The 23925-nt window shown below is 43.9% G+C and overlaps 1 protein-coding gene across 3 annotated transcripts in view; it reads left to right on the forward strand.

Annotated features, from left to right (window-relative positions):
- The window catches only part of LOC147893202 (GPI transamidase component Gpi16 subunit family protein), a 52475-nt gene that overhangs the window by 17233 nt on the left and 11317 nt on the right, over positions 1-23925 (forward strand). For all 3 annotated transcript variants that reach the window (XM_087385751.1, XM_087385750.1, XM_087385749.1), the window contains exon 4: positions 5206-5367. In XM_087385751.1, the coding sequence (XP_087241877.1) occupies positions 5206-5367 (162 nt within the window). The remainder of the gene's footprint in view (positions 1-5205; positions 5368-23925) is intronic.

The raw sequence follows: 23925 nt of genomic DNA on the forward strand, positions 1-23925 counted from the left end.
TCTATTACAGCTACATACATTTCAGACTTGGTTGGGACCGAGTGAACTCCCAATGAAGCTTAGCTTCTACAGAGATCAGTTCATACATATCACAGCGGAGGGTTTCATTGACCCACCAGGATACACACAGATTTACTTACCCCACTCACTGAGGATCTCTCTTGGGTAGTTCCGGGTCTCTTCACATAGACTTCGTATCGAGAGCGGCAGAGCACATCGACTACCCAGGGAGAGGCGCATATGCACTTTGTATGACATGCAGGAGGTGGAGACAGAGGAGCACTTTATCTTCAGGTGTCTTGTTTACTATGAGATCCGCGGACGTTTCTACTGCCTCTTCAAAGACAACTATGGGATTTTGGCTCGATTCATCTCCTACCTAGACCAACGATGTTTGGCAGGTTTCGTTCATGAGGCTCTCAGACACCGCAAGAGGATACATCGGGCACGGAGACAGGAGTAGACTTCTTCCTTGGTTGATCCCTCTCAGAGCTCTATCATGAAGTTTTTTCAACCAGATCACATGGACCCCCGCGAGACGAGGCCTTGACATGACCGTGACCGAGAGCCTGTGACCCGACAGCACAGACAGAGGGTTGACACACAGATCACACTTGGGGACATCCCCTCCTTGTTTAGAGTTGGAGGTACGACTAGGAGACATACCAGAGCTACACCTCTAGGTGGCCGACAACACTCTATCACCGATTTCATGCCCCCATTGCCTCATCCACCCTGATGTCCTGATGATGATGATGATGATGATGATGATGATGATCATGGTTGACACATATGATCACGTTCGATGCGTACTGTTTGATATTAGTGCGGTACTAAACGAACTAAAAAATATTAGGCGTACGTCCGATGGTACGTTTGATACAAAAAAATAAGAGACATATTTTAGAGTTTTGGAGTAGGTACTTATACAAGCTTTAAAACTTGTACAAACATGTAATATAGGTGCTTGATGGAGATAAAGAGGGAGAGAGGTGAAGATGCTTGATGCAGCTTGAGCCTCGTCACTTGTTGGAGATGGAGAAGCGAGAGTCGAAACTCAAAGTCGGAGGTAGATGCTTAGTGTGAGATCATAGTGAGGAGAGAGGGGGTTTATATGAAACCTTGCCATTTGGGAGGCCCAAAATCAGTTTGGTAGAACCACCACCAATAACAAAACCAATCATCCAAAACAAATGAACGAAAAAAAAAAGTACGGATCGTAGGGAACGTTCTGTACGTTGAACGAAGGCAACCATGCATTGATGATGATGAGATTGATATATAGTCGACCACTGACATGACTATGTTGTACTTCGGACTTTTGCATTCTTTGCATTCCTCTCCACCTTCTCACGCCCTTCCCCTTTTTCACGCTCTCTTGTTCAGTCTGCCCAGCTCCCTAATCCTCTCTCTCTCTCTCACCTCTCTCTCCCTTGTGGTTGCCTAGCATCTCCACATGGTGCATATTTCTTCTTTGCAAGCTAAGTGTTTTATTGGGGGGGAGTTTAGCCTCCTCAAATCAATTCCATTTCCCCCCTCCCCCTTTCTCTCTTTCACTCCTTGCCCCCTATCAAATCCTGTTCTTTTCTTTCCCCTGTGTCTTCCGTGTGAAGCTCCAAGCTTTTCAAGAATGCAAATGTGTGCAATGCATGCAAAATTCGAATGCCAATTGGCCCTCCAATAGGAAAGAGCGCCCTCGTGAGAGTACTCGTCCTACATGTAAGGTGGGAGAGAGATGGCGGATGAATGCTAGGTGAATATAGAATGCTACGTGAGATTGAAACTGCACTATGTTGTGTTTTTAGAGGATGAGTTTGGGAATGTTCCTGGATTCATCTAGGTATATAAATGCTACGTGAGATTCATAATGAAAGGTGATACCCTTTCATTAATGTCCCTTGAGATCACTCAAGTTCCATCTTCCCATTTACACCTACCCTTATCCTATGACCCATGCATCTACCATTCAATGCACCTTAATGCACCCTTCCCTTCCTCTTGCCCCTAGGACCTAGACACGTGTGTGCACATTTTTATTAATAGAATAAGTGTCACATGTTCAAATTTGATGCCATTTGAAGCAGTGGCTCCAGCTCGACTAGTTCTATCTATTGAGATGATCCACCGCAATAACAAATTGGTCGGTATCCATCATAAACACAAATACATGTGTCACCATTGGTGTATAATAAATAATAATCTTCTAATGTCTACTAATCACGGATTAGTGATTTCTCTTGTCATGACACTCCCTCCTACTTGAATGGGGAAGTCTTCTTCTTGATCCTCTCTCGTCTCTTTCTCTTATGTACGCTTTTCTCTTGTACTTCTACATTTGCATCTCCTCTTGGTAGTACACGATCTCTTGTGAATCAAAACTTAAATTTCATCTTTAAGTTATGGTTCCTCTTGATGCTGAATATTCAAAATCCACAAGTACCACTGCAGTGCCTCTTCAGCATCTCTTCATGCTCAGAATCCTCTTGTGAATACTAAGTTGCTGAAATCTCTTTATAGTAACTTGTTCAATAAGCTGAAACATATTCTCAACAAGCTGGTCAGTATTAAAACGATTCTCTCATCCAAATGTTTCATTGAGCTGGGTAGACCTTGGTTATAGATGATTTTGCAATGGAGAACTAATTAGTCTTTAGAAATTATAAACCTTCAATCTTAAAAATAAAAATAAAAATAACTCTTCCATTTCAGCCCTATTCATCCTATATGGCGCTCTACATGGAGGAGAAAATTCTTTATTCTCTGTCCATACTCTACAATGAATATGCTTACTCTCTATTTAGCTCACACATCCATACACTAGTATTGGCTGAATGGATAGCATTTACTCTTGGTTCGATGTTCACCGTAGAGTCTTGGGATGAAGGGGTAGAAACCTCACCCTCCTTTGCCTTTCCCTGTTACAGAATTGGTCTGCTGAATTTTGGCTAATAGAGTTTCGAAACATTTACCCTCCTTAATTAGCCTTTTCTTCTCATCCTCAATCATGGAAGGAAATGGTATCCATCCAGGACGTGATTGGCTGTTAACATGACTTCAGTGTAAGGATTGCATGACCTCTATAGTGCAAAATAGAAGCTGGCTTGGAGTCATCATCATCCTGCTCATCATCATTCACCCATTCGATGTTGGGCAAACTTGATTTGATCTTTGTCAATATTTCACTATATGTATCCTCCTCTTTGTACCAATCTTTTGGGAGCCCCCCTATTCTGATCTTCAGCGCATTATCACATCTAGCTTCATGTTCTTTAATCTCTGCTTGGATATCAGACTTACTTTCTTTGTTGTCCACTTTCACAAACACTTCCTTCCTAGCAGTTTGTACTTCAGTGTGAACAAGATCTTTGACTGTACAGACTAGTTGTGGGATAGGGGGGGAATCGTTACAAGATTTTACAGCCTCATCAATTACTGCCTGCTTACGAGGCCCTTCCAAGATGTGAAGTCGGGCCTTTACTTTTGCCAGCTCCAATCCTAGCTCTCTCACTACCTGTTGCAAATAAAAAATCTGATCCTGTTGCCCGAGGATGGGCCGTTTTGAGCCTTCTTGTTGGTAATTCAGTGCGTATGGAGAGGGTGTCATGGCTGCAACTGTAGAGTACCGAGTCCTGATGGATGTTGAAGGAGTTGAGGGGGTTGAGGGGGACTTGGAGGAGAGGGTAGGCCAATCCATAGTTGGCTGTATGATGAACCCCCTGGCTTAACCTAACCCCCGGGTTGGGTTGGGGGTTTAGCCCAACTCGGGGTTAGGAAGGATTAGAACTAGACTAGGATTAGACTAGACTAGACTAGGTACGGACGGGAGATATTGAGGATGGAAAGGTGTTGACGGGTAGAGGTACGGCTGTACGGCTGTATGGGAGGTACGGGAGAGGATGTACGAGAGATACGGTTGTACGGTTGTACGGATGTACGGGAGAGGCTGTACGGGGAGGTACAGCTATACGGAAGGTAAGGGAGAGGTTGTATGGAAGGTACGGTACAAAAGGTACGAAGGCTGTACAAGAGAGAGGTTGTACGGGAGAGGTACGGAAGATACAGGGAGGCTGTACGGAAGGGATGGTACTAGTGAGGCTGTACGGGAAGGTACGAAAGGTACGATGGGAGAGTTACGGAAGGTTACGTACGGAAGGTATGGGAGGTTACGGAAGGTATGGGAGGTATGGGAGGTTACGAAAGGTACGGGAGGTTACGTACGGAAGGTTAGGTACAATAGCGGCTACCCAAGGCCGCCTGGGTTACATTGTTTCAGTTGAAGGAATCCAACTAGATCTTGAGAAGGTAAAGACCTCCCTCCTTTGACCACGAAGTGTTAAGTAAATTTGTTGGAGGTTTAGTGCTCAGTATGCCGTGATGACTTGCCCTATGACATCACAATTGAAGGAGGGAAAGGAAGTTTCTTAGATGATGAATGTAAACAACGTTTTGAACAGATCAGCATTGCACTCTCTTCCTCCCCTATTCTTCGGAATCCGTATTGGTCCAAAACTTCTATCTCAATCCCAGTTTCAGAATTCAAACTTTTATAGGATTTCTTTGCAACAGGAAGACAACATGTTCATGTATTCAATAAGGTATGCTTTTAGGCAAATATTGGATGAGATATACTATGGCCGACAAGCATGCATCGCGAATTTTAAGAGTTATGTAATGGGCTGGTCTTTTATAATTATCACAAGTAATGATCATGCCAAACATGCATTGCAATATCCCAACCACATGGGAAGATTGGCTAAATGGTTACACTGCTCCAGGAGTATGATTTCACTTTTAAAATTGTAAAGGGAGGATGCTCTAATTTGAAGAATGCACTAATTGATCTAGTGGATAATCTAGAGGTGAACCTCTTGTCAGCCATAACCATTGATGATCACGGTATGGAGGGATTCTTCGGATTTTGGCAACCTTCTCTTTGCCTCCAGGTGCTGAACAATATTGCACAAGACTACTCAAATGTGCCTTAGACATCATGAAAGGTCGATTGTTTTCTTGCTGTGTGACAAGCTGTAGGTGAATCTGTCATTGCAGAGAATTATGCTTACAAAATAAAAATAAAAATTCTTTGGAATTTTCATGTTTTCCTGTTTTCTGAAAATTTTTGTATGTTGCTGAGTTAAGATAGAATACAGTAGCTTAAACGCTCTTTGGCCTTCAGGACCCTCTCAAATTGTGATAAAATTGCAGGGCTTTTTGCGAATTGATGAACATCCACCAGATGCTAATAGAGGCTTTGATCTCCCTTCTGCTTTGATAAGTTTCCCACATCAACGGAGTGAGAGACAATACCAGCTCGCTAGTTCTGAGAGTTCCAAAGCTCAAGATACTCCCTTGCTTCAAGATTTCTGGGTACGATGCTGACCTCTTCTTAAAAAGAAAGAAACTTTATGGGGTGTCGGACTTTGCCTTCAATAAACATTATTTTTTTTCTGATGTGTAGTCCACCTAAGTAAAGAATTGTCACAAAGTGCACCGTTAGCTACTGTCAATGGCAAAATCCTACTTGCTTAGCCCAGATTTAGCTGATGTAGATGCTATTTGGGAAGCTGCATAGGTAAATATATAATCTACGGAGGAGTGGGCTAATCCTGCTAATTATGCTTGCTGATTTTTTAATGCTTTTCCCCGGGCTGCTCATGATTCTTCAACTGACTATGCTAATTTGGGCTAGCACTGGATTTAAACAGCCTTTGGCAACCTAAGCAAACCTTTGCTTTTTTTGGTCTGTTAGTTGTCTCTTTGCAGCACAGGATTCATCTTATAGTACTTGCAACCAATTATAAAACTACACGTAGTCTTGATACACGTAGGCACCCAACCTTGAGGTCCAGGCCATCTCTGACAGTAGTGTGTGTATGTGTGTGATACTAGGGGCCCTCACCCTTCATGCAGAAAATAACGTCTTCATTGAAGCTTTTGTGAGGCTATGTGCTCAAAGATAGATACATGTCTCTTTCCTGGAGTTTCTCCATTCAAGGACGGCACCAATCTTAAGAGAAGCTATTGTGTGCCTACAACCATGCATCTAGCACACCACTGCCCCTACATCCATTGAGTGCCTATAAGATTGGTTGTTTTTCATTTTTTATTATCAATATAAAGATTTGGTTACTAATATGGGCATAACCAAAAGCTGCTATGTATTAGCAATTACATAGATTTCATATTTAACACATGCCACATATACTTTTAACTTTAGAGTCTCCGCACTTAGCGCACTATATATTCAAGATTTACATTAAAGACTATAGACTCTAGTCTCCAGAGCTTGCAAGTCACAACTCAGAATTGAATTTCCAAAATCTGAATAACAACATGACTAGCTGGCAACTACTACCAAAATGAACATGAATATTGAAGACGAAAAATTTATGATAGATCATCGTAGGTATCATAGTTGAAGTCTGCAAGATATTAAATCAAACATCGAGATGATAATTGAAATGGAAGTCTCAAGTCACATGTCAAGAGTGAGGTACACCCATTGAGTGCGAGGATTACCAACTAGCGAGTGACAAAACAAGCCAAAAAAAGCGAGCGCTACAAAAAATAAAAGATTTATAAATCCCCTATTTGAGTAGCAAAAAAATATAATTTATTTGAAAGTCCATATGTTTCCTCAATGCTAGAAGGTCAAATAAGCTTATAAATTTAAAGCCACTAACACTAATTTCACATTTTTTATAAGAGAGTTGATATTTTTTATTGCCAAGTCATCGTTAGTATCAAATGCAAACCCTATTGCACAATCAAGGTCTCTCTTTCCACCATAGTAATTGAGATCATCAATACAACCTTCCATACAAGTGGGGTGTTTCCAAGGACTCCTTGAATAGATTAGTCTAAATTCCATGCATATGTAAATGCTTAGCTTTTTTAACTCTATTCACTCTTGGAACAATTCTTTGTTACTGCAAAAACATCCCTTCCCAAATTTTCACTCTTACATCCCACTAATCCAACCCATGCAACAAATTAACCACAATTCATATTTTGGTGTATGCACTTTTACTAGATGGTGCAAAAAGGCATGATAATCATATAAATCACGCCTTGCCATTTGATTTGATATGTAACATGACAAAAGATACAAAGATGTGAAAATATCATCTTTTGGGCAAAAACAGGGAGCACATTAACATCCCTCTATCCTTGGAAGTTGTCAAAGTTTGGTTTTTTTGGCCCAAAAGTTGTTCTTTTAACATCCCTGCATCTTTTCATTGTAAAAAACAAATGGCATAATGTTACATATCAAATCAAATGACAAGGCATGATTTAAATGAATATCATGCCTTTTTGCACCATCTGAAAAAAATTGTGTGCATTAGAATATGATTTTTAAGTCAATTTATTGCACCGAATTCAAAGCAAGGCTTCCCATAATAGGGAGCGAGAAGACACTGTTTATTTTGGCAAAAAAAAAAAGCCAAATCTTAACATCCTCTACTTGCAGTCGGGGAGTTACTCTTCATAAACCCAAAAAGCATGTGTGAGCAAGCATGGGTTGAAAATTATCCCTATTCTTGCATTTTTACCTTTTCTCATGTTATTGATTAAACCCTTGTACATGTTTGCTTTTTCAATCTTAAAATTGTGATACTCCTTCATAAATCTACATATACAAATTACATCAAGTTGCTATTTTATAATCCCCTCATGCAGATAAATGGCTTGTAGGTCTCCCCCACTGCATGAAAGTGCTACGTTACATGTTTTTGAGTAACCCCCCGGGGTAATTCAAGAAATGTGACACATAACCCCCCTTTTGTATACTTTCTACCTCAAGCAATTATTTTATGGGATACTTAGATCCGTTCTTTTCTTTGCTTGATTTTCCTATTAATTCAACAAATTGTCGCTCGCTTTTTTGGACTTGCTCGCTTTTTCCCGGTTGCTCTATCGACTGCCTCAAGCATGATAAGTGACAGTGGGCACAAGAAGATTAGAAAATGGTTTCAAAACACTAGCACAAGATTAATCTTTAAAAGATGAAAAAAATATTCCCCACTTAACTGCCATACAAGAAATTTATAAAAAAATTGGAAAAAAAAAAATCCACTCAATTGCCAAAGAAAGTTTATAAAAAATTTTCAAATAGATTACACACTTTTTTTTGAGGGTGAAATCCATGTATTTTGTATTACAAGAGGCGGTCCCCAAAGTAGAGACCACAAATACAAGGTCAGAAAATTTCATTGTAAGACAAGTAAACAACGTAATCTATTAGATGAATATACATGCAATCATAAAAGGATTGCCTGAGCAACATCTGGAAATAGTAGTACATGGAAGAAGTAGGTTCTCCAAAGACTCAATGATTCCGGTCTTTCCACAGAGTCCAGAGTGCCCAATATCAAACCCAGGTGGAAAAAATATCAAACTACGCTCTCCGTGGAACAAAAACACACACACACACACACACACACACACACACATGTATATGTATGTATGTACAGAGAGAGAGAGAGAGAGAGAGAGAGAGAGAGAGAAAGAGAGAGAGAGCACACGCAAGCACATGTATGCGTGTATATGTACATATGCATACATACATACACACAAACATGTGTGTGTGTGTGTGCGCGCGCGTGATCCAATGCTTCAATCCATGGATCATCTGGTGGCAACAGACATGCTGCATGGTCTGGAGATTCTTGGAAGTCGCACTATGGTTGCTCAAGCTTATGTAGATGATTCCTTTTTATGCCACAGAATATCTTTCTTCCCTTATGCATGCTCTATCTTTATACGGTTTGGCTTCTAGACTTCATGAGAATTTTCAGAAGTCTAGGTTGTTGCCATTGCATCCTAAAGATTGGCATAGTCTTTTATGGCCGGGAGAAATTGTCTCGCCTACTCAGCTGGTTCACCATCTCAGTTATCCTTTGGGTTGGATGATTACTCGTTGCCAAAAGTGTTAGAAACATGGCGAAGGGAGAGAGAGAGAGAGAGAGAGAGTTAGGGTGTGAGGAAATAATGCTCAAATGAAGACATGAAGAAGGCTTTCATTCATTCATCAAGTGTAACAAGACAAGTGAAGTACAAGCCTTATATAGGCTACTCACTCACACACTAGCACCTAGTACATATGGGATATGTCCCATGATGACACGTGGCACTCACACAAGACTCACTCAGATAGACTAGTACTAGATCACCTAGTACTTCACACTAACACATCACATCACACCACTCTTTGGCTATGATATCTCCAACACCCCCCTTCAGAGCAAAGAGTGTGAGACCCAACACGCAAAGAGTAGACCGATCCCCCCCCACCCAACTATCCAACACCTCTCGTGTGATAGTGACTTCTCAGTCGCTTGCGACCGGCAAGGGTAAACCATCACTCGTCATCCCCCCTTACTCTGAACTGGGTGGTCAATACCATCAACTAAAGTAAAAGGCAATACATTCATTTTTAGGGCAACCCAGGGCAGAGTACCTCTTATTGACTCCAAATACATTCAATTGAGAGGGACAACTCAAGGCTGAGAACCTTTATGTGACTCAACACAAACACACATAGAACTAAGCATCATCTACCTCCTCAAAGAGGAATAGATCATGCAACATAGTAGATGAAGCTTCCTGCTTAGGTCCAGTAGATGTAGCGTATAGATTCTTGAGCTTGTCCAGTGTCTCCTTGGCTGAAGTAGTGAGGTCAAGATGATGAAGTAGTTTGTTAGCCAACCTCAAACCAATAAGCGTAAGACTGAGTTTGCCCTTCACCTCCGGAGTGCCGACAGAAACTCAGTACGAAGACTTTGTATAAATGGATGCTCAAGTATGTGTGGGTGTGTGGATTTGTATGTGTGAGAGCATACTTTTATACTATGGTCTACACCCACTGTTGGCACTGTTGGGCGCTGATGATGTTAGTGGGGATGTCATAGTAGCTAGTCCCTCCTATGTGTGATGGAGTTTATGGTTTTCAATCTTATGAGTGACTCTCGTGAGATTGAAACTGCACTATGTTGTGTTTTTAGAGGATGAGTTTGGGAATGTTCCTGGATTCATCTAGGTATATGAGGATGAGGCTCCATGTGGGCAAACTCAGGTAAGAACTTGGCAGCACCAGATGAAGAACCAGCAAGTATGGTGGCTAGTCTAGGACTCCAAAACGCAAAAGTAGACTCCACGTATGCAAAAGTATGGTGGCTGGCGGTGCTCCAAATACCAACCCTAATCAAAACATAGCAAGAATATGCTCCAAAATGTAGAACTGAACCACGAAAGGCCCTTGTGGTCGAGATAACTTCTCGAAATGCTGCAGGTGTGTAGGTGTTCCAAAGCACAACAGAAGGTCTGAAATCTGCAAAGCGGCTCATTAGGGCACTCCAAAGTGCTGCAGCAGGTCACTGATTCAAAAAATCGGCTGATGTAGATGTACTAGAGGCCAAGAAACAGCCCCGAAATGGCTCTGTTATAGGTGGTTATGCAGTAGCTGCTCAGAAATCACTAGATTCGACGATGAAATGTTCCAAAAGATCCTCGAATGACCACACGTGCAGGAAACACTTTGGGAAGTGAGCCGACTGTAAGAAATCCTAGATTTACTATATTTAGAACTGTGCTAAGGAACAGAAAGGAGACTGAGATAGCAGAGAACAAGGAATAACTGTATTGCTTTAATGTCTGTAGGGTGGATGTGATTGTGTCATGCATACAATTTGGCCTCTCTTATATAGAGAGTGAAGAGTCACACATGAAAAGGTGTGTACTCCAAAGGGTATGTGCATAAAGAGGTGTGTACCCCTTGTGAAGGGTGTGACCCTTGATGAGAGGGTACATTACAATAGGAATGTCTCTTCATTAGAATGTCTCTTCATTAGAATGCCTCTTGTGAAGGGTTATGCCTCATTAGGAAGTGTCCCGTCGAAAGGGCAAGTGTCCCGTCGAAAGGTCATACCCTTCCATAAGTGTCCATTCATTAAACCATCCATAAGGCTAGAAAGAGAAAGGAATACGTCACAGATCGTGACATCCCCTCCCACTCAAAAGAAGACCCTGGTGGAGATAATGAACTGATGTAGAAAATATCATGGTAAATTCTGAAAATACTGCTGTAAAAGATCAGGGTACTGCTGTAAGTCTTCATCGGACTGCCAAGAAGCGTCGGAGTCGTCCAGATCTCGCCAAAGAACAAGGAATTCCGTGATAAGTCAATGTCGAGTCTCTCGCTGTCGATGGTCCAGAATACGCTCAGGAATAAGGAGAACATAATCGTCTTCGATTTCTGGGACATAATCACCTGCAGGAGGAACTGCTTCATCGCCTGGAATGTACGTTTTTAGCCAAGAAATATGAAATGTTGGATGGATTTTACCCCATGATGGTGGTAATTCCAATTTGTAACTTAAAGGTGAATTTTTCTTGACGATCCGGAAAGGTCCATAGTATCTTGGTCGCAACTTAGGAAACACAGACTTAACCGTCTTATAGCGATGTGGGGCTACAAATAATAGCACCATGTCACCAGTGTTAAATTCCAGGTGACGTCTATGTTTGTTGGCAGACCGTTGATACCGCTCTTGCGCTTTTCGCATATGATCCCTGACTTGCAGTAAAATGTCTTGCATTTCTTGAACCAGTTGATCAGCTAGGGCCACTCGATGTTGAAGTACAAAATTTGTTGGTACAATCGGAGTGTGTCCATAAGCTGCTTGGAATGGAGTCATGCTGATGGCACTATGGAAAGAGTTATTATAAGCAAACTCAAGGAGTGGTAGATACTCTTCCCAGGCTGCGAGGCGTGACTGAACATAATGTCGAAGCATTTCTTCCAGAACTTGGTTGACTCTTTCAGTCTGGCCATCTGATTCTGGGTGGTAAGCTGAACTGAACAGTAGAGTTGTACCCAAAGATTCGAACAGTGAAATCCAAAAGTGACTGGTAAACTTAGGATCTCTGTCGGATATGATATTCTTGGGTAATCCATGGTGTCGGAAGATGTGTTGTATAAAGAGTTTGGCTATGTCCGGGGCCTGTGCACTGCTTTTGCAAGCAACAAAGTGTGCCAATTTGGACAAGCGATCAACAATTACCATAATCTGAGTGTTACCTCAGGAAGATCGTGGTAGTGTTGTAATGAAATCCATGGAAATACTTTCCCACCTTTCAGTTGGAACTGGAAGAGGCTGAAGAAGTCCTGTTGGAAGTCGTCGACTTGCTTTCATTTGTTGACAGGATAAGCAAGATGTAACCATTTTGATGACATCTCTTTTCATCTGAGGCCAGTAGTATGTTGCACTGAGTAACCGATAAGTCTTATTGATGCGTGGATGGGCAGCATAAGGAACTACATGATGCTCTTTTAACAAAAGACGTCGAACATCCTTGTCATGTGGTACACAGACGCGATCTTGATAATACAGAAGGTCGTCCGTATAGGAATAGGATGAGAAAATCTTTTGTTCGGAAGTCGAAGGTTGATCTTTGGAAAGAACCTGTACTGCTGTGCCGAAGTCTTTATCATTGAAATACTTTCCTTTGAATGAATTCGGAACATCCACAGATAATGTAGAGATTACCATGGCTGATGCGAGAGGTAACCTGCTGAGAGCATCTGCAACTACATTGCGTAGTCCTGGTATGTACTCAATGGTCATGTGAAAGCTGGCCAGAAACTCAACCCAGCGTGCTTGTCGAGCGTTCATGACTGGCTGAGTAAAGATGTACTTTAAAAAGTGATGGTCTGTTTTGACCACAGAGTCGGCACCCATGAGATAATGTTTTCAAGAGCGATAAGCATGTACAACAGCAAGAAACTCCTTATCATAGACTGGATATCGGGTTTGGATATCAGAATGTTTATGGCTGTCAAAAGCAATAACTCTGCCTTCTTGCATCAAGACTGCTCCAGTAGCGATGTCGGAAGCGTCGGTCATGACTTCAAATGGAAGATTTGGGTCAGCAATAGCCATAACTGGTGTGGTAGTGAGTGCTTGCTTGAGTTGTTGGAAACTATACTCTGTTTCGGGAAGCCACTGAAAAATTGCTGTGCTTTTCAATAATTTGGACATAGGAGCTGCGATTTCGGAAAACTGATAGACCTTTGTATGGTAAAAGTTTGCCAATCCGAGAAAAGAGCGGACATCATGAACATTCTTAGGAGTAGGCCAGTTTCGGATTACCTCGACCTTCTTGGGATCCACAGAGATACCTTGAGCAGAAATAACATGTCCCAAATATTCGAGTTGGGTCTTGAAGAACTCACTCTTCTCAATGTTGATGTAGAGAGAATTTGCACGGAGAACTTCAAAAACTTGGTGAAGATGTTGTTTGTGCTCATGTAGTGATTTGCTGAAAACGAGGATGTCATCGAGGTAAACGATGACGAACTTATCGAGGAAAGGCCTGAAGATGTCGTTCATTAATGTCATGAATGTGGCCGGGGCATTGTTTAACCCAAAAGGCATGACCAAACATTCATAGTGTCCATACTTTGTTCGAAAAGCTGTCTTGTATTCATCACCTTCTCGTATACGAATTTGATGATAACCTGAACGAAGATCAATCTTGGAGAATTGTGTTGCATGTAGAAGTTGATCGAAAAGGTCATCAATGCGAGGCAATGGATACTTGTTTTTGATAGTGAGCTTGTTGAGGGCTCGGTAGTCGATGCAGAGGCACATAGACTTGTTCTTTTTTTCCACAAGTAGTACAGGAGATCCGAAAGGGCTGCGACTGGGCCGAATGTGACCTTTGTCGAGTAGTTCAGTGACCTGTCTTTGGATTTCTTCATTTTGAGTATGAGAAACCCGATAAGGAGGTTTCGACGGTGGATTACTGCCGGGAATAAGCTCGATTGGGTGATCCACTGGTCGTCGAGGTGGTAACTACTTTGGCAATTCCTGTGGAAAAAGATCCAGGTAAGGCTGGAAAAAAGGTTGGTTGAGGTACTCAGGAGGATCCGTTGTTGGTGTCTCCTCTACTGCCGTAACCAACAGAAGTGAAGTCTTTGCTTGGCGTTTACGAACCCACTTCTTTACTTGTAGGGCAGAGGCAATTGGGGTTGAAGGAGAGTCCCTAGAACCAGTTAGCTCAATAAGTTGTCCCTGGTGGACAAACTGGATAGTATGGCTGCGAAAATTGATTGATGGATCATAGTCGTAGAGCCATTGTTGTCCGAGTATGACATCGTACCGAGAAAGAGGCATAATGTCAAAGTTCAACTTGTCCGTATAATGTTGGATGCGAAAAGACAAGTTTTTGATCCTGGTATTGCACAAGAAAGTTGTTCCATTTGCGAGTTCAATCTGATAGTCCACGAGGCTAGGACTAGTGGTCAACCGAAGTTTATCGACCACAGAACTGGCTAGGAAATTATGAGAACAGCCACTGTCGATGAGGATGGTGAACGTTGTTCCACGAATCGATCCTTAAACACAAAGTACTTGAGTGGCCAGGGAAGGTTCGGGGTTGTTGGCAAGGCTCAGGTGGATGGTATTCGCCATTCGAACAGCTTTGCCTTTCTTGTCTTGTGCTGAGGTAGCATCTTCTTTTTGGGAAGTGCTAGGTTCCATATTAGAATTTTGCTTTGGTCGCTTGGGACAATCGAACCATCTATGGTCGCCTGTACAGATGGTACAAAGTCCTTTTGTGCTGGAGTTGTTCTTCTTGTCAGTGGCCGCACCTTTATGTTGGGGATGTCGGTAATGACTTTGTGAAGAAGAAGAAACACGATCCTTGGGGGAGTGCTTCTGTTGGAATCCAGCAAATGATTTCTGAGGCTTCTGGGGATCTTGAGACTGTCGCTGACCTTGATTACCGAAGTTTTTTCGAAACCTGGTGTTATCTTGAGGGCGAGCACCTTTGGCCATCGGAGAGTTCTGTGTGCGATTAGCACTTTGCTTCCCTGTGTTTAGGAAATCTGTAATGCGCTCTGCGTAAGCAATAGCGCCATCTGTGGTGGTGATATTTGCTTTAAGAACATCAATGCGTAACGAGGGATGTAGGCCTGAGATGAAAGCATGAAGGCGATCATCCTCAGTTAAACCATCAATCTCTAGCACCAATGTGGTGAACTGAGAGATATAAGAAGACAGGGAACCCGTTTGCTCCAACTGTCGGAGTTTTGAACGTGCTTGGAAGTCCGCATTGGCAGGTACAAACTGCTTACGGAGCACGTGTTCAAAACGTTTCCATGTTAACACACTTTTTCCGTCTTTTAAGCATCTTTGCCACCATAGAAATGCTGTATCCTTCAGGAGGGAGGCTGCCAAGGCGATCTTTTTGCCTTCCGTGAGGTCAACAGTGTCAAAATACATGCGCATTTTAGCGAGCCATTGGTCAACTGTTCGGCGATTACGTTGACCAGTGTAGGCTTCCGGAAGTTTGACGTCAAGTCGTTTAGTTTTGGAAGCTTGAAGTAATCGGTAGAGAGCACGCAGTTCAGTGTTTTCTACCTCTGGTGGGATAGAGTCCGCATCGTCGTCGGGTTGCGTCACGTCGTCCTCTGTATGTGCTGGACTTCGAGAATCTTGGAGTTGTTGAACTTTTTGAACCAGGTCGGAGATGCTGTCTTGAAGCTGAGATATTTGAAGTTGCAATAGAGATTCACTTTGGACGTTGCCTTCAGGGGTCTTTTTGGGACTTGATTCTTTAATCTCTGGAGAGGCTTCACGCGAGTGGTGCGACATGTCGGAAATCCCTGTGAGAAAAGCGCGAACTTGCGCTCTAGTTTGTACCATCCCTGAAAGAGGATTCGGGCTGCTCCCTGAGGTTGCTCATATTGGAGGGGGCAGGCGAGGCAGGATGGAACCACCCGTGGAAATCTGGTCAGGGAGGTCCTGTCGGAGGTAACACTGGAGATTCTGAAAAAGGTGTTACTGCTTGTGATAAGACAGGGGTAGGTAGCAGAGTCCACGGATCTGAAAAAGGGTAAGGAGCTGCTGTCGGCAGAGGAGGATATCCAGGAGAGGGAGTGCCTTCAGAATGTAAATACTGACTTGGAGAAGGTACAACCTGTAGAGGAGGATATCTGGGAGCTGAAGGAGGTGGAGAGTACCTTGGGGATGCCGAAGGTGAAGGGTAAAACTCTCTCCAAAAATGAACAGCAAACTCCTGAGGAATATCGTGTTCCGGATATCTTCGTGTCTCGTGGAACACAACCTGTACTGTGCTGAGGAAATAATGTAACTGAGGTGCCTCACGCAGAAGGTAGAGGATGTGATCCAAGTCACTTGGAGGGCACGTGACACAGAAGACCCAAGATGCAAAGGCTCCAAAATGGGCTGGCTGTGCAATTTGAACACGATATTGTGTAGTAGCAGGTGCCTGAGGTGTCCTTGAATGGCCGGGTGAATTACCAGGGGTTTCCATGCTTTAATGTGGATTCTTTCATTTGCTGTAATTTGTTAAAGAGAATCCGTAAAAAGTAGATTGGAAAGACTCCACCTGGCAATACTTTAATCTGCCAAGTGATTGCGTAGAAGAAGGCTGCAAATCGTTGTCCAGAGGTCCATGTTGCAGTGTTTTGCAGAAGTGCTCGAGGCTTGTCTGGTCCGGGCTGTCAACGGGCTGTCTTCATCGCGAGAATAGTTGCAACTGGTGCTGAAATGGCAGGGTGAAAATGGCGAAACAAGGAGAGGGCAGCAGGCTGTCAGGAAAAGTGGTATCCAGGGCTGCAAATAGTGAGTGGACTGTCAGCGAAAATGGCGAGGCAAGGGCTGGCAGTAATCAGGGACTGGCAGCGCAGGGAACAGGGACTGGCAGCGCAGGCTGATGAAGAGCGGTGCTGACCGTACGGCTGTACGGTACAGGCTGTACGGTACAGGCTGGCGGCCTGTACGGCCTGTACGGCAGACTGGCGGGAGTACTGTACGGACTGTACGGTCGAAATTTCGCAGGCTGGTGGCGAGGAATGGCGCAAGTACCGTACGGACTGTACGGCGAGGAGTGGCGCAGGCTGGTGGCTGGCCGTACGGCTGGTTGTACGGTTGGCTTGTACGGCTGGCTGCGCAGGGGGGTACGTAAAGATGGCGCAGGGCTGTACGGCTGGCTGCGCAGAAGGTACGGAAGTCTGTACAGTTTTTTTTTTTGTAGAAGGAGAGGCTGCGTCTTTTCGCTAGGGCTGCCTAATGGGTTAGTTGCCCCAAAAATCAAATGGGGAGTTTAGTTAACCCTAGGTAGCTAGGGTAAACCTAGGGGTAGGGGATGGGTTTAATTTTTGTCCCTTTTTACCCCTCTAGGTACCCTTTTGTAGGTACTTGGGGCCTAGGAGGTGTGCCTATTCGAAGGGGTGTGACCCTTGGAATAGGTGCACCTGTTCATGAGGGGATGTGTCCCTATTGTTAAAAAGGGTGTGACCCTGCATGAATAGGTATGTCCCTTTGCCCACGATGGGGTATGTCCCATGAGTGAGGAGTCGAGACTCGTCACCAAAAGGTGTGTCCCATGGTGGAAAAGGTGCGTCCCTTGGTTTTGGGACAGCCCAAGCACCTGAAAGGACACGATTTTGGTCGTGTCCATTCACATCAACTTGTGATGTGAGGGAGATGGAGAGGCCAGGATGACTTTAGGCCGGGTAGGCGTTAAAAAATTTTACGCTCATCCTCTCCATCTCTTCCATGCACAAAGTGCACGGGTGTCCTTCTAGCGGCAAAAATGTATCAGATCAGCGCTAGAAGGTGGGGGGCATTTCCTACAGGCAGGAGCGAATTTTGCTCTGATACCACTGTAAGAAATCCTAGATTTACTATATTTAGAACTGTGCTAAGGAACAGAAAGGAGACTGAGATAGCAGAGAACAAGGAATAACTGTATTGCTTTAATGTCTGTAGGGTGGATGTGATTGTGTCATCCATACAATTTGGCCTCTCTTATATAGAGAGTGAAGAGTCACACATGAAAAGGTGTGTACTCCAAAGGGTATGTGCATAAAGAGGTGTGTACCCCTTGTGAAGGGTGTGACCCTTGATGAGAGGGTACATTACAATAGGAATGTCTCTTCATTAGAATGTCTCTTCATTAGAATGCCTCTTGTGAAGGGTTATGCCTCATTAGGAAGTGTCTCGTCGAAAGGGCAAGTGTCCCGTCGAAAGGTCATACCCTTCCACAAGTGTCCATTCATTAAACCATCCATAAGTCTAGAAAGAGAAAGGAATACGTCACAGATCGTGACACCGACCAGCAAGCAGGGAGGCTGCCAAGACAACGTAGAGCACTCGGGACAGCTCCTAGGCAATCCAGATGGAGGTGGCTGGCTGTGAAGACTCTAAGCTGATGCAAATGGGTGCAAGGAGGAGATGAATAGAGGCGAGATAAGCTGAAAGGAAGAGATAGCTAGAGGCAGAAATGAACAAGGGGTCTAATCGGGTGAAAGCAACAAGAAAATGGGGGTAAAAACAAGGCGAAATGGAGCAAGGCTGAGGCGGCTGCAGTCTGCAGGAAGAAAAGCTGAAGCAGAATTAGGGCTAGGGCTGGAGAGGGTGATGATGTGGCAGGTCAGCTATGGCTAGGTCAGGCCAACGTGGCTTTGATACCATGTTAGAAACATGGTGAAGAGAGAGAGAGAGAGAGTTAGGGTGTGAGGAAATAATGCTCAAATGAAGAGATGAAGAAGGCTTTCATTCATTCATCAAGTGTAACAAGACAAGTGAAGTACAAGCCTTATATAGGCTACTCACTCACACACTAGCACCTAGTGCATATGGGATAAGTCCCATGATGACACGTGGCACTCACACAAGACTCACTCACATAGACTAGTACTAGATCACCTAGTACTTCACACTAACACATCACATCACCACACTCTTTGGCTATGATATCTCCAACAAAAAGTGACTGGGTAGTTGCAAAATTGAAGAAAAAGCTTGAATCTTGGAAGTTAGCAACTTGGCCGTTGCATGTTCGGCTATGTGTTGTCCAATCTATTTTGGTGGCATACATTCAGTTCTACTTACCTTTGATCATGTTTGGCAAGATAGATCTTACATCCTTTATGTCGACCATTATGGAAACTTTTTGGCATTCAAAACATGGCCAGAAAAGTTTGAGGTTGCTTTCAGTGCAACAGGTTTGAATATTCTCAATATTCATATGCATATTCTTTCCCATAAGGGAAAATTGATGCTGTAATTCATGCAAGGTGATCAACCTTGGGCTGCCATGATGCGTTATTTGCTCTTACAAATCACCACCCTTGCTATTGGTTACTGGTAGCTCACTCAGTGGGACTTTCGTATGTGCCTTGTAGGCATAAATAAAGACACTTATAGTGTTAGTGTCTTTTAGGCCACATAGGACACTTAGTCCTATGTGACACCTAGGACACTTAGTCCTAGGTGTAGGTTCTTCTACCTTATACTCTTTAGTTTTGGATAATTCAAGTTTGACGTGATGGGTGTTCTTCTACGACCTTTTGCTATCTACACTCTTTCCTCTTTTGTACGCTCCTTCAGTGGTATCAGAGCTCAGGGCTTGACTCGTCTTCCTGCTGTAACTATCCGTACTTCTTCCGTACATATGCCCGTACATTTGACATCGTACAACAGCACCTGCGCCATCGTACGTCCGTACCTTCACTCGTACATGAATGTACCTGCATCGTCGTACGTATGTACCTGCGTACGGAAGGTGCTGCATCTGGTTCGTACAAGGCTGTACCTACGTCGTACAGTGGGTATTGTACCTGCGACGTACAGTCACGTATCTGCATCGCCGTACAGCAGAACAACAGACGTACGGTGACTCTGTACTTTTTCATACAGTCGTATGTTGTTCATCGTAATTGCCCCGTACCATATACGTACTTGTTTTGTACCTGCGTTGCACTGCGCTCCGTACAACCACGTACTTGTGCCGTACCTACGTTGTACTTGCGTCGTACTTCCGTACAATCGTACTTACATCTGTTCCGTACAAGATACCTACTGTATTCTGTACGGGTATTTGCAGTGTTGAGGCTTTTGCAAGACATTGGCAGATTTGGGGTTTTCAATACCTTTAATTTCCTCTAGTTGCAACTTCTTGCAAGAACACTAGAGTTTTGGGATTTGGTGTGCAATCTCTTTTTGATCGCAGTACATTGGGTCAAGTTGCAGGACATTGAGTCACATTTGCAGGACATTGGGTCATTTTGTAGGACATTGGGGCATTTTGTAGGGCATTGGGTCATTTTTGCAGGACATTGAGTCAGATTTGCATACATTGAGTCACATTTGCAAAAATTTCAGCAAAATTTGGGGCTTTTCTGCATTTGCCCTCTTTTTGGCCTATTTGCCCTCAATAAATTTGGGGCTTTTGCCAGATTTGCTATTTTTTGCAGTGAGCATTGCCTGTCACAGTCACATTTGTGTCAAATCGGCATTTGCCCTTTGATTTGGGTCAGAAATTTGCAGATATTTGCTGTCATTTTTTGGACAGCCAGCTTTTTGCAGTGATAGCCTTGAGGCTTTTGGGTTTTCAGGTCTTTTTCAGGGTATCACATTTGCTATGGCTGGGAACAATCAAGATTTATTTGGAGTTCTTCGTGAAGATGATAAGTTGGATGGCACCAACTATCTGATGTGGTCTTATCTCATGAAACATATTCTTGTTGCAAAGCATTTGTGGAATATTGTTTCTGGGGCTGATCTGAGGCCAGCCAATGCTACAGTGGTTGCCTCTACTGCTGGTCCTTCTGCAGGGGGTACTCCTCCTGATGCCTCTTCCTCTAGCACTCCTGCTGCTGCGCTTCCAACTCAAGAACAGTTAAGATGGGATGCAAGAGATGCAAATGCACATTCATGCATTGCTTTATCATGCAAGAGAATCATTATTCCACACATCCGGTCTTGCAGGACAGCAAAGGATGCTTGGGATAAATTGGCTTCTCTCTATTAGATTCGCAATGAAGCTCGTGTTGCATATTTGAGAAGGCAATTACAGGAAGTCAGTATGAATGAAGGTGAGTCAATGGATGCATACTTGACAAAGGTCAAGGACCTCATGGAACAGCTTGCCAACATTGATGAGGTGGTGCCAAATTCACAGCTTGTTAGTACCACATTGAATGGACTGCCAGATACATATCAAGGGCTTGCTACAGCCCTTCGATTAGTGGCCATGGGTAATCTAGACCACTATTCTTTTGATCAGCTAGTTACTTTGCTTTTGCAGGAAGAGCAAAGTAGAGCTAATAGACAAGCCATTATTCCTGATCATGCATTTGCTTCACAGCAGATAGGAAGAGGCAAGGCTTCCAAGCCTATGGGCAAGCCAAAATCTGTGCATAGCAGCTGCAATCCCTCCCATGCATCTAAAAATACAGCAGATAAGGCAAAGAAGAAAAGATGCAACTATTGTCGCAAGCCTGGACATGACATTTCAGAATGCAGGAAGCGCATTGCTTCAGAGAAAAAGAAAGCAGGATTGATAGTTAATGCCTCTCATGCTATTGAATCCCATGAGCCAGAAGATGCAGAAAGGTCATCGAAGAAGCTTCGAAACGGAGCCAAAATGGCTCCAAATGGGCTCTAAAAGGCCCCTAAAAGAGGCTGAAAGTGAACTATTTACCCTCTTTTTTTTTTTTTTGGGATTTTTGGGAGGCCTAAGTCACCTAGGACAGTTAGGACAGTTCTAGCCTAAGATGTTTAGGACTGTTAGGACACTGTCTTAGATCAACGTAACCTAGCCTTTAACCTTAGTTAGTACTAACCTAACTTAGAGCCAAACTAACTAAACCTACCCTAACCTAACCCAATCTACTAACTTAACCCACTCCACTAACTAAACCTAACCACGCTAGCCAAACCGAACCCGACTCAACTAACCGTGGCTACTCAACCTTAGGAAGCTAAGGCTTTTTATTTGCAGGTAAAGGCGACGGTGCGGCGTAGTGGGGCAAGGCGTGGTTGGTGGCGGGGGGGGAAGCAGGGACGCGTGAAGGATGGACGTAGAGGATGGATGTGGAGGGGATGGGTGACTAAAACTATTGGGGGGGGAGCAGAGCAGCGACGACGGGGGAGCGGAGGTCATCCGACGGGGAGCATAGGTGGGACGACGGGGAGCAGGGACAGCCTACGCAATTTCTTGTACGGGATTTTGGATGGGCGTCGTTAATGGCGCACAAGGATTGGTCTCATTGATGGCGCACGTCCATGTTGTTTGTTGCTGGTGTCCTAGATTTCGTTGATGGCGCACTTTGTCATGCTTGCTGGCAGCCCATGCTTGTTTGCAATGGTCACGATTTCCTTGACGTAGCTTGCCCGAAGGCGTGCTAGTATTTCCCCTCAGCTTGAAACGCTGGCAAACCACGATTGATAGTAAGACTGAGCGAGGGTTAGGTGCCAGGAGCTTGGGCTCTGATACCAATGTAGAGAAGGGGGAAGGGGCACATTTGGAGATGGGAGAAAGAAAGAAAGAAATTTTATTAGAGTCTTCGGAAGACCGATGGGTCTATGAGACTGAAAGAAAACCTGATACAAATCACCGTAAGGGTGGAGCTACTGAAACGAGCATCATCACCCGTGCTGAATAGCAGAAAGAAGGGAGGAGAAGAGAGGAGAAGGGGAAGGAGAGAGGAAGAGAGAGAAGGGTGAGGGGATAGAGAGGGAGAGATTGAGAGGGAGTAGGGAAGAGAGAGAGATAGAGAGAGTAAGTGAGCATAGGCAGGAAGGAGGAAGGGAGAGTAGATAGGATTAGATGTCACATCAAAAAGTACATAGTAGGGGGTGGATCGAGACTTATATAGTCCCTCCACATTTTCCACCAAAAGGGCCTCTAACTTGGCCTCTTTTTCCCCTTCATTACAATCAAAGGCTCACTACCATAAAACTCCATAAAGAGTAATTGGTACCATCCAACTTATCCTCCTGCGTGAGGACGCCAAACACTTCATTGGGATTGTTCTGAGCCATAACTGCCAAAGAAAACAAAATGCAGCAAATGTGACCCTTCCTGGGATTTATAGGTGCACAAAATAAATCCCTTCCGGGATATAGATGCAAGCTGCCCATTGCTAAAAAAAACAGCCAATCAAAGGCTCAAAATGCAATAGCCCAGAAGCATAAGACCAACTGAAATTCTACCAAATTTGCCTGCAAAACACCTGCAGGCAGCACGTATGGCAGATGAGCTGCAGGAGCACAAGTGCAGGTGTACGGCCTACAGGCTGGAGCGGGTATGGTCTGCAAATAGTACGGGATTCCGTACAGTCTGTACGGACTGTACAGGCAGAATGGCCTGTTGCAAGTACGATTGGTGGTATGGAATGCCTCGCGACAAATGTGAGCTGGAGCTAAGCTGAACGAACTGGTAGAGCTGAGCTGATGCGGGAGCTTGCAGGAAGTACACGGGCTCTGATACCAAATGTGAGAGAAAAGAGAGCAAGAGCACACCACACTGTATTGAAAAGATAAGAAACAAGATACAAGACTAAGGTTTTGTCTTAGTGACAAAACCTTATCTTAACTAGTAACTGTAGTTAGGGGGAAAAAACTCTAATGAGGGGAAAGTGCTCCTAACCCACCTATTGGTCATACATTGGTCACTACCATGGGGAAAAAACTCTAATGAGGGAAAGTGCTCTTGACCCATTTATTGGTCATACATTGGTCACTGCCATGAATGATGGCGATAATTCCAACAGAAAAGAGGCCTTTTGAGTTGAGAAAGGAAAAATTTCGGCCTTGTGTGTGATTTGAGTGCATAGCCCGGGTGTGAACCTGTCCACTGCAAGCTCATAAGGCAATCCTTCTTTCCATGCCCAGCAATGTGGTGGCAATGGAAACAACAGTGCTCCACGTGGTACCTTGCTTCTGTTCGTGGGGCTGTAAGAATCGTCCCGTAATGCCGCCTTAGCTTTTTCATCTGAACTAATCTTAGCTTAGACTCCTTTTTTTGACCAGCTGATTGCTGGTTGTTCTTCTGAAAGCTATTGTCCTTTGACTGAGGGCCTTTACCCGCTGGAGTTGTGGACTA

The sequence above is a fragment of the Dipteris shenzhenensis genome, chromosome 15 (genome assembly GCF_047967505.1).
Source record: "Dipteris shenzhenensis isolate YYH24624 ecotype China chromosome 15, Dip_SZ_1.0, whole genome shotgun sequence".
Classification (NCBI taxonomy): Eukaryota; Viridiplantae; Streptophyta; class Polypodiopsida; order Gleicheniales; family Dipteridaceae; genus Dipteris; species Dipteris shenzhenensis.